This window comes from Paroedura picta, chromosome 10 (genome assembly GCF_049243985.1).
Source record: "Paroedura picta isolate Pp20150507F chromosome 10, Ppicta_v3.0, whole genome shotgun sequence".
Taxonomy (NCBI): Eukaryota; Metazoa; Chordata; class Lepidosauria; order Squamata; family Gekkonidae; genus Paroedura; species Paroedura picta.
This window is the reverse complement of record NC_135378.1, coordinates 17,739,391-17,751,329: the sequence shown is the minus strand read 5'-3', so window position 1 is coordinate 17,751,329 and position 11,939 is coordinate 17,739,391. Positions and strand designations below refer to the sequence as shown.

General features: G+C 46.5%; 1 protein-coding gene across 1 annotated transcript in view; it reads right to left on the bottom strand.

The window, feature by feature from the left end:
- Positions 1–7,165: 7,165 nt before the first annotated feature.
- ADGRA3 (adhesion G protein-coupled receptor A3) overlaps positions 7,166–11,939 on the bottom strand; it is a 59,081-nt gene continuing 54,307 nt past the window's right edge. Inside the window, exon 19 of the mRNA XM_077301548.1 lies at positions 7,166–11,887. Within this exon, the coding sequence (XP_077157663.1) occupies positions 10,642–11,887 (1,246 nt within the window). The 3' untranslated portion in view covers positions 7,166–10,641. The remainder of the gene's footprint in view (positions 11,888–11,939) is intronic.

The following is an 11,939-nucleotide window of genomic DNA, read 5'->3' as shown; positions in this document are numbered from 1 at the left end:
CAGGTGCAAGAGATTGAAGGAGGGTCTTTCTGAACAACGCATACGACAATCTTGTATCCCTTGATGGCGTGGTTAAGAGCGGCAGCCCTTGATCTGGAGAACCAGGTTTGATTCCCTCAGTTCTCCACATGCAGCCAGCCAGGGGACCTTGGGCTAGTCACAGTTCTCTCAAAGCTCTCTCACCCTCACAAGGAGTGTGTTGTGGGGAGAAGAAAGGAAGGCGATTGAAGCCACTTTGAGACTCCTTCGGGCATTGAAAAGCAGGGTATAAAGACCAACTCCTCTTCTTTAAATAAACCATCATTTTCAGGGGGGAAAACAAACCATTTGCGACCAGAAGACATGCAGTAAAACCTTAAGACAGACAAGAAACCTTTGCGTTGGTCCTCTTTCCCACAGTTGCAGGATACAAAGTCTTCTGCTGAGTAATTCTAATGCTGTAAGATAGATTCAAGTGGGTAGCCGTGTTGGTCTGAAGCAGCACAACAAAACAAAATCAGAATCCAGTGGCACCTTTAAGACCCACAAAGATTTATTCAAGGCATGAGCTTTCAAGTGCAAGCAGTCTTCCTCAGACTATATAGAGGAAGAGTGCTTGCACCTGAAAGCTAACGCCTTGAATAAATCTTTGTTGCTCCTAATTCAGTAAATATCAAAGCACAAATGCAAATACAAGCATTTAGAATAAAGTTCCCTTTTCATACAGTCTGGCCTTCTCCTTTGCTCTGTAAGAACCCTCCCCCTTCAGGGGCTTCTTTGTGAATACGATCAGTATGCAAGGCAGACATTGCTGGCCACCTCCCCAGGAAGCAAGAAAACAAGGTTCACTTAGGTGAGGAGGCTACCAAGTTAACAGAAAACCCTTCCAAAAAAAAAAATTTCTTCTTCTTTGGAGTCCAGCCAGAATGTCCTCTGGAACTTTATTTTGCTTTCCACAGTCTTTCCTTAGACTGAACTTACAATTTATATAAGACAAGCCAAGGCTTCAGTTTCAGTTAACTTCTTGAGCTCTTTAAAGGGCCTTTATGGCATCTAGACATATCTATTAAAGCAGTGGTCCCCAACCACCGGTCTGCGGCCCTGTGCTGGGCTGTGAGAGCCTCGGCAGTGGGCCACGGCCCCCTCTCCCCGCCCCCCCTACAGCGAGAAGCTCGTCAGGCTGCGAGCAAATCGGCTGCCAAAGTGGCCAATTAGCAAGCTTCTTGCTGCGGAAGGGGGGCGGGAAGGGAAGCACGGCCGCCGGCATGCTGCCGGCACAAGCGTGCATGCGTGGACCGGCTGCGCATGCGCGTTTGCACGGGGCTGCCACACATGCATGGACCCCAGGTTGTCCTCGCCCCCCACCCCTCGGCAGCGGGCTACAAAAGGTTTAAAAGGTTGTGGATTGCTGTATTAAAGAAGGAAACATTCTTCTCCTCCTCTCAGAAAACCCAGCCTTCAAGTGAAGTCTACAAGGATGCTTTGATGGTAAATGCAGTCCTAGAAACTGAGGAAAGATCCGGGAAAGCAAAATAAAATCCGGAGGTCGTTCTGGCTGGACTCCCAAGATGACAAAAAGTTTAGAGAGCTTTCTGTTAATTAACTTGGTGGACTTCTCACACAGGTATTCCTTGTTTTCTTGCTTATTGCTGACCTGGGTGCTTCTATGTATTTGACCTCCCCAGGAAGCCAGCTTGGTGTAGCGACCTCTAATCTGGAGAACTGGGTTTGATTCTCCACTCCTCCTCCACATGCAGCCAGCTGGGTGACCAGTCCCAGTTCTCTTAGAGCTCTCTCAGCCTCACCTACCTCAAAGGGTGTCTGTTGTGAGGAGAGGAAGCAGTTTTGAGACTCCTTCAAGAAGAAAAAAAACAGGGTACAACCCAATCCCCCTAGCTCTTCTTCTTTACCTGGTCCCCTCAAATTTGATCTTAAGGAAGCAGCTGAAGATGATTTTATTCAAGATGGCAATTGATTAGTTTAAGTTTTTCCTCCCTATTTATTGCAAATTTAGAAATCTAGAAATTTTAGAGCGGAGTCACTTGTGTATTGTAACTCTTTTAAAGTTTTAAATTGTATGTTGATTTTATTGCTATTACCCACCCTGAGTGTTTGGAAGGGTGGATCTAAATTTTTTAAAAAATCATTATAATATTATCATACAGCATCAGAATCTTAGAAGTGCCCACATGCTAGGTTTTGGGGAAGGGCCTCAGCAGGTGACAAAGCCATAGCAACCACTGACCAAGAACATTTTCTCCAGGGGAACTGATCTCTGTCACCTGGAGGTTGTAATAGCAGATCTCCAGGTGCCACCTGGAGGTTGGTATCCCTAAACGTTAATGTTGTTGCACATCCTTTTAGAAAGTGTTTGGATAGCCCAACTTCCATCTCATTTGGTGCCCACAGGACCATGAAGATTGATCGCCCAACTCTTTTATTATATTTTTTTCCACACAAACAAGCACTGGAGGCATATATTTAGAAATGCAAAATTGGACTTCGGATAATTGTGACAGATAATTGCAACTGTGCTGCATACCTGGATTGTGCACTTTTTCCCAGGAGGTCACAGTGAAGTGGCAGCATGAATCATCTGCGCGCACATTTTAATGATGCTTTTAATGAGTCCCAAGTATGGAAGGGGATAATTGACTCTATGAGAGAAGTTGTGATCCGCAGAAAGGGAGCAGAAGAATTAGAGCCGTGAGGTAATTTTCTAGAGGACTAACTGGGATGTGTTCTGATTGGTTCATTGTCATCGCCGGACTCGGGTAGGTCAAAAAGTATAACTAGCATAACAATTTAGAGACAAAGGCTGGCTTGGATTTGGAGAACTGGAGGCCTACACTTTCAAGCTGATGCCAACACTGTGGAAAGATGTTTGCGCTAAGCTAGGGAGGTGAGTCCCCATTCCCTGGCTTTACAGCTCTTCTCCAGGCAACAGAGATCAGCCCCACTGGAGAAGGTGGCTGCTTTGGAGGGTGGACTCCGCAACATTATACTGCACTGAGGTCCCTCCCCAACCCAAATCCCGCCCACCCCTGGCTCCACCCCCAAAGTGATTTATATACCACCCCTCACTGCAACGTTGCATGAAGGTAAGATTGTGCCTTCTGACACAATATTTGTTCCATTAGGAAGCTGACCTAGCATTTATTTTCTGAGCTATTAGATTTTAGAGAATTACTCATTTCATACACTAATAAAAATATATAATTTTACAAGACACTGTTGTTAGCACACACTTGCCTTGGAGACCCATGGGGTTCAAGGCTAGACCCCTTGACAAGGGGAAAATTCACGAGGAAGGGAAAAGTGAACAGTTCTCAAGATCAGCAAAGAATTCTTGTCTTCCTATGGTGGTGTCTATCCCTTTCCTCTATGCACAGAAAGTCACGTGTGACTGGGGTTCCCCACCTTTTGATTTAGCCAAGTGTATTCCTCATCTAGAGCCTCTTATGGTGCAGAGTGTTAAGGCAGCAGTCATGCAGTCTGAAAGCTTTGCCCATGAGGCTTGGAGTTCAATCCCAGCAGCCGGCTCAGGGTTGACTCAGCTTTCCATCCTTCCGAGGTCGGTAAAATGAGTACCCAGCTTGCTGGGGGGTAAATGGTAATGACTGGGGAAGGCACTGGCAAACCACCCCGTATTGAGTCTGCCATGAAAACGCTAGAGAGCATCACACCAAGGGTCAGACATGACTCGGTACTTGCACAGGGGATACCTTTACCTTTACCTATGTCTGTGCATGAGCCTCTTGTGGCGCAGGGTGGTCTGAAGCTCTGCCTATGAGGCTGGGAGTTCAATCCCAGCAGCCGGCTCAAGGTTGACTCAGCCTTCCATCCTTCCGAGGCCGGTAAAATGAGTACCCAGCTTGCTGGGGGGTAAACGGTAATGACTTGGGAAGGCACTGGCAAACCACCCCGTACTGAGTCTGCCATGAAAACGCTAGAGGGAGTCACCCCAAGGGTCAGACATGACTCGGTACTTGCACAGGGGATACCTTTACCTATTCCTCATCTAGGTAGAGGTGGAAAGAAAACGAGTGCTTCTTACTTTATTGTAAACGTTTCTTACAAATCACAATTCTTCAGGTACTAAACAAAGACTGTGTATAACAGGGAGAGATTCCGGAAAACAGGGACCACTCCTGGGAAAGAGAGAGCAGAAGCGGGAACCTGCAAGGATATGCAGGACTTGTAGGGATACCTGTCCCCAGGTGGGCCCTAGGGATCCCCTGGAATTACAGGTCATCTCCAGGCAACCGGGAAGTTCCCCTGGAGAAAATGGCAGCTTTGGAGGGAGGACTCCACAGCATTATACTTCACTGATGAAGTCCCTCCCTGCACACTCCCAAAGCTTCCAGGTATTTTCCAACCCAGAGTTGGCAACCCTAGGCAGGAGGCATCTTATTTCCCCCTCCCCCATGATTTATTTCCTGTTCCTGAAAGCCCTCCTAGCCTCTTTCTCCTTTCATTCCAACCAAACAGCAAATCAACCTTTCTCTCTCTCTTTAGCTGTCCCTTTCCCATCCCAGCAGCCTCTATCTTGGGAAACTACAGTCAAGTCATGTGTGGTAGCCACTGGGGCAGGCATTCTTCCCTACTTTTCAGATAGTCTTGCTCTTTAATACATGAGGCACAATTCCTTCTTCGAAGCCTTCTTGTACCCCTGCATCCAGTAACATCATGCTTATTGCACATTCAGCTCTGCTTGAAGGCAGAGAAAAAAAGGCACCATTGAATAACTTGGTTATTATTTTAGAACTAAAGTGCCAAACAAGATTTTGCTTATTAAAGTGGCACTGGGTTTTTCCTCCCTTGCGTGAGCTGCTGTTCCTTCACTTTTATTCTGTTCTGCCTGTTTTGCTCCCTCTTGTGGGCGATACAATATTGCACCAATTAGAAAATGGATTTTGAAATATTCTTTCCTGATAATGTAAGATTGAGATGGTTTTTCAGCAGTTTGTCATAGCAAACTTCCTTAATAAAATTGCAAACTGATATTACACAACTGTGGAAAGAGGTTATTTTCTCCTGCAAAAAAGGCTTGTGTTTAAGAAACGTTTCTATCTCACCTTCTCACCTGATTAGGGCCCCCGAGGCTGCACACTCTTAAAAGGCATTCAATTCAAATCAGCTATAAAACTGATATGTAAACGGAACATAGAGCTTAAAACAGTAGGTCTTGATACCCCACCCTTCACTGCCCGGAGTCTCAAAGCAGCTTACAATATTATAGTATAGAAGACACTACATGTTTCATTTACAGAACTGTGAATTTTAAGCCGATGTAACAAGTTCTTAAAGAGATGGGAATACTAGAGCATCTTATTTGTCTCTTGAGAAACCTATATGCAAGTCAAGAAGCAACAGTGAGAACCGGGCATGGAATCACTGATTGGTTCAAAATTGAGAAAGGAGTTCGGCAAGGCTGTATACTGTCACCTTGCCTATTTAACTTGTATGCGGAGCACATCATGAGAAAGGCGGGGTTAGAGGAGTCACAAATTGGGATCAAGATTGCAGGGAGAAATATCAAGAACTCAAATCCTTTGGCCACCTCATGAGAAGGAAGGACTCCCTGGAGAAAAGCCTAATGCTGGGAGCGATCGAGGGCAAAAGAAGAAGGGGACGACAGAGAATGAGGTGGCTGGATAGAGTCACTGAAGCAGTAGGTGCAAACTTAAATGCACTCCGTGGAATGGTAGAGGACAGGAAGGCCTGGAGGATCATTGTCCATGGGGTCGCGATGGGTCAGACACGACTTCGCACCTAACAACAACGACGTATATATTTTCAGTGTACCCATTTTCCCCCCTCCCAAATTGGTGTTTCCATCATTTATATATACCTTACATAGATCAATATCTCATTGAATCAATATAATATAATCTAATATTGGTCTCCACTTTCTACTGAAATCTCATATTGATCTGTATTGCATCAAATATGTAAGTTTTGCCATCGATCCATATTCCATCAATTAATTTAACCACTCTGGAACATCTGGTCAAGATTTTTTGTCATCTTGAAGCATGTAAGATCCTCCCACAAATGTTAGTGTATATTTCACAAGTTCACTATTCGTTTTGCTACTGTTTGGCACTATATTTAGGAACATACATTTTGGATCCCTTGCCAATGTCTATCACGTCCATTACATTTGTGTCCCCCATATAAGATTGGACTTTTCATGTATATACAGTAGGCTTGGCGGGCAGCTTTCTTTTGGGCTGAAGTTTTCAGTGATTCCCCGTTTCCAGGATTCCATGTTCCCAGTTCTAATCTCTCCTCTACATTAGCGATCCCCAACCTGTGGGCCGTGGACCACATGTGGCCCTTTGACTAATTGGAGGTGGGCCCCAAAGGACGCCTTCTCTCCCCCCCAGCCCTTTACTTCACCCCCCCCCCGGCCCTTTACAACACACTTTGGGTGTCCTTGTCTCCCATCACTCCCAGATGGGACTATCTCGTTGCAGAGAAACAAGCTCAGGGTTCCCATTGATTTGTCATTGTCATGAATTAAAATTTCCATGAAAATAAAATGTTGCTTATGTTCATTGTTGTGGCATGTCTGTATCTTATTTTGAAGGGATGTTTAAACATTACCATAGCAATCAGAGAGCGTTAGGGCAGTGGTTGAGAGTAGAGGAGTAAACTACCCCCCCCCCACCGAGCCTCAGTAAAAGGTGTTGAGTGGTCCCCAGCGTTGAGTGGTCCCTGGTGATAAAAAGGTTGGGGACCACTGCTCTACATACTTTTGGGGGGGCGGGGAAGGGGAGAGGTGACACAACACTCCCACAATTGCCTTCTGAGCAAGGGAGACAGATGTTTCAAGGGGCAAAACCACAAAGTTGTCATTTGATGGCAACAGGATAGTAGGGAGGCATTTCCCCATTACATTTTCTGAAGAGCCCAGCCAGGGTTGACACCAGACAAGGCAGTAACAGAAAAATCTCCTTTTCCTTCCAGGGCCTCAAAGCCCATTAGCATCCTCTCCTGTGGCTAAACTGTGCTGTCAAATGGTGAGCTCGAGTGGGTGGATGAGTCCATGGGGCACTGGGGTCTGCCTTGCCAAACTGATCTGAATTAAACCAAGGAAAGGTTGTGATGAGCTTGTATAAGGATAAAGAGCAGGGAGAGATTCCTTGGGAAATTGAATTGACTGGTTGAGACAAAAAGATGACTCGTGATATTCTTTATTGATGAAATTATCAGAAATTATTTATTTTCAAGACCAAAGGTACAGAAGGTAAAAAGGAAGCCCTGCTGCTGGAGTGGGAAGGCAGAATCAACTTCAACAGAATGCACTGCATCCAGCGGGAGAATTTCATTTGGAATTCAAACTGTACTGTCTTGGCATCTAAGTTCAAATCAACCCCCCCCCCCCCACTGAGCACACCCCATTCTTTATCTCAGTTTTGGCCCAGTAAAACAGAAATAAAGCCATTTATTGACTGAATGGATCAGACGAACCTCAGTTGAACAAATGACATTTTAACTAGCTACAATTGTCCTTGAATAGTTCCACTTGGGAATTCAAACACTTTGAAGACATAAACACCAGGAAGCAAAAACAAAAGGGTAGATTCAGCAGCTTGCTTCTCAAGTAACCGTCACTCACCCCAAGCCCATTCAGAACCTGGACTGTCTTATACCTTTGGGCATAAGCACACCTAAAGTACTTCTTTGAGATCTGCAAGAAAGATCCTAATTTCAAGTCAGCACCAACTCCAGGGAAATATTTAGTTATTTCTTACAAAAAACCGAACCGTTGTGACACATTTTGAACAAGTTCCTGGTAAAGTACATTTGCAATTCCGAATTATTTGTCTCTTGGGATTGAAGAGGGTTGAGGTGCTAGAATTTCAACACTCAAAATGTTCAGCTTTGAAATCAACTGCCGCGGAAGTAGTGATAATTCAGAAATGACGTTCGGCGACACTGCTACAAAAACTTTGAAGCAGAACTGATGGAAACGGATTTCCATGATGTCTTCTCTGTATACTCCTTAATGTACTGAAACTATCAGTTACTAAATGTGAAAAACACCCATTTCATACCAATTGTGCTCAAAGTACTCATTTTCACTTGAAATTAGCAATGCAAACACAACTCTGCCACTTCGTTGTATTAGCGCAATGACAGAGGCTCACAGAAGTACAGACACCTTAATGCAGTGGTCCCCAACCTGCGGTCCGCGGCCCGGTGCCGGGCCGCGAAGGCCAGGGCGCTGGGCTGTGGTTCCCTCTCCCTGCCCCCCCCCCTGCAGTAAAAAACTTCTCAGGGCGCAAGCTTGCGGCCCGGGAAGCTTCTTACTGCGGGAGGGGGGGGGAGAGGGAATCAGAGCCACGCTGCGCTGGGGACCGGCAGGGCGACGGCCACGGCCGCGCAGCGAGAAAAAAGGTCGGGGACCACTGCCTTAATGGATTTAAAATGTTTCAATTCACCTGTTCCTGTTCACTCCCAATTTATTCCTAGCACTCAAACATGACTTATCAATACAAAACTTACTTCCATGCACTGCAAATAAAGAACCGTTTATTGTAAAAGATACCAAAACCTGGCTTTATTGCACCCCCTGGCCAGAGCCGAAAGAATCATTTGCAGCATGAGCATCACCCCTCTTCATACTAAATTCTTCTATTTGAAGGATATGATTATCTGGGAGGAAAGTGAAGTGGTACCATTTAAAAGGAGAATGAACATGGGAATGGCAGTGGGGGTGGACAGAGTCACAAAAGAAGGGGAGCTGGGTTTTTTATACCTTGCTGTTTACTACCCGAAGGAGTCTCAAAGTGCCTTACAAACTCCTCCCCTTCCTCTCCCTACAAGAGACACCCTGTGAGGTACATGAGGCGGAGAGAACTCTGAGAGAATGACTGGCCCAAGGTCACCCAGTTGGCTGCATGTGGAGGAGCGGGGGAACCCAACCCGGTTCTCCATATTAGAGGTCACCACTCTTAACCAATACAGCACAGGATGCCAGTCTGTGGTTCTCCAGATTCCCATGGACTACAATTCTGATGAGCCCATGCCAGCAGATGCTGGAAGGAGCTCATGGGAGCTGTAGTCCGCGGACATCTGGAGAGCCACAGTTTGGCCACCACTGCACTATACCACGCTGGCTCTCAGGAAAGAGGAACCAGCAGATACTTAAACCTTTGCCTTTGGTTGCCTTTGGACTTCGAGATGTTTTGCTGTGGGAGACATTAATTCAGTGCAAAGACTGAAGAGTTACATGAGTACTGAAATTGCCCACACATGAAAAAGGATAAGAGTTCCCGTCATTCAATGCCCCAAGAGCTGCAAAATCCACAACATCTGCTGCTGTGCTGAAATACGAAGTCACACATGTCACTGTGCCATTTTAAAACACACATTTTTGAAGCCTACGATTAAGGTAACTTGTAAACTTAGCCGCAGAAGGAGTACTTTTCTTAAATGCCTCTATGAGCACTTCTTGCCCTTTTAAAAAAAGGTTTCCTGACCACTTCTGATTAAGAAACAAACAACCCAACCCCATGTGATAATTGTAAAGAGGTTTGCACAACAAATTCTAGGGCCCAAAAGTTCTGGGATCTAGGAATCTAAAGGTTTACAAGCACGTGCCTGTTATACAGGAATCACTATTAAGCACTCTGTTTTCCCGGGATAAACACTGGAAAAGACCTGCAGCCATCTTTGCCAGAGGCTTACCATACCGTGTGTAGACTAAGGGAGCTAGGATTGACCCGACAGAATTCCCTCTAATGACTTCCTGGAAAAACAGCCTTAGCAGACCTTGCATGTTCTGTGTCCGGGGCCATGATCCTGTGGCTCAGAAACATTTAAAAACATTTTTCCTGCATGTGGAGAACTTGGATAATTGGTAATAGGCAATGGCATGCCAAGGGAACGGGTCATCCCCAGGCAAGGCACAGCTATCTCCTCCTGGGCCTATTCCACTGCTTGTGTCCAAGCCTACCTCCTGAGGGGCTGCCACAGAACACTTGCTAGGATCTGGGCAGTGGCAGCATGGGGTTAGAAGGGGACAACGGTCATTCCCTGTACCACTGATAGTTGGGAGGATACAGAAGCATCTCGCTCACCGTGGGGCCCTGGACAGTCGCTTGGCAACAGCTTGTGTCTCACGGTGTCCAAGATACTGTGCATGTTTCCCCCCCTCCCAGTCGCTGTAACGGTCAGCAGCTGAAATTGGTAGGTTCGAAGGCACTTAAAGGAACACTAACACGTAAATACAAACACTAACATGTAAATACAAACTACTCCCTCCTTTCACTATTTGAACCAATATGGCACGTAACAGGATCCTAGAGAAAGGTATTTATTTTACACGTTTAAATATAAAAGTGAAATGCGCTGGACGTACCTAGAAAAGAGAGAAAGTTGCCTGTAAAAAAAGAAAAGAAACAGCATCCCGTTCTGTATCGAAACAGAACCTGATCATTAAAAAAAAAAAAAGTCACAAAGAACAAATGATTCTTTTTAAAAACGTCAGTCGTACTTCTAAAAGGCGTGAGGCTTTTCCCACACGGCAGATCCTCTTTCCCCTGCCTCACATCTCCCGAGTTAAAGTACCTTGGTTTGTAAACGGTAAGAAGTATTTCCGAACGGAAGGAGAATGTTCCTCCCAGCACCCTTCCCTCTCCTGCCCCATTATACTGTAGTCTCGTGCTTCCACAGCCCAGTCCTGATATTGCCAGTACTGTCGGCGCTCAGCAACGTCCCGTCCGGAGCAGCGCTTTTCATAGGTCCGCTCTGGACAGCCAGATTTAAGCCGTAGGATTTCTGCTGCCCTTCCAGCTCAGCGGCCATTGGCTTCCTCAGGACATCTTTTTTGAAGTTTGCAAGGACTGTCTTTTCGGTATTCCTGTGGCCTTTTTGAAGAGTACTACAAGCATCACTGCTGTCCTGCTGGGACTGGGTGTACTGACGCTCCCGGTAGGCCAGATAAGCTCTCCGGCTCCTGGAATGTCCTTCGCTGCTGCTCTGACGGGCTTTGGGCAAGCCGTTCTGGATGCTCCCCTCGACGCTGGTGGGGACGTCGTAAGAGTACTCCCGTAAGACCGTTAGCCTGCTGGCACGGTGCCCTTTACTTCTGTTTTTGTGATGGCGACCCGGGTGCCCGTTGGGCCGCAAAGGTGCCTCTAAAGGGGCCACGTGCATTTTGATCTCGTTGTCTACCGAGTGTTCGGTGAGACTGTTATCGAGGGGTGGTCCCGGGTTCAGTGCTAAAGAGCCAGGAGGACACTGTGCTGCCGCAGCCTGTATATTGGTCAGCTTGCAACCTTGAGAAGAATTTTTTACGCTCGATGCGCTTTTATTAGTGCACGAAGACTCCGCGCTGCTGTTGGTGCACTTGGCAGGCTCCCCATTGGTCCCACTCGCCGCGGAGGGAGGCTGAATGTTAACTTGTACTGAATATGTGCTCCTTCCAGGACAGCAGGTTGTAATCCAAGCGTGCCTAACATCTTCCCTGTTAGCACAGTGATGTATTGTTAGAAAACCGCCCAGGCTTAAACACACGACTCCAAAAAAGCAGCTGAATACCAAGTCGAATGGGTAATGTAAAGAAACAGCAAAGGCCCCCAGAATCCACAGAGCCACGTACAGAAACAAGGTCAGGCTCACGCCCAGCAGCTGTGCCAGGAAGCTGTGCTCGTTTTCCAAAGCGGAAGAAGAAACCAGCGAGATGGACAGGGAGTCTTGGTGGTTCAGCTCCCCGTGTTCATTGGCTGCCAGCCGCTGCTGTTCCTCCGTCGGCTCTTTCAGCTCGAACTTGCGCTCAGGGTGCCGCTTCAGCTGTATAAATATGCTGAGGAAATACATGCAGTTTACGAAAATAATGAAACCGGCAGGTCCATAGAAAGCGCCCAAGCTTGGTTCCCATGCCATCCAGCAACTGTAAGGAAACACAACAAATCCAAATCTGAGAAAGGCATCTGTGGTCAGAT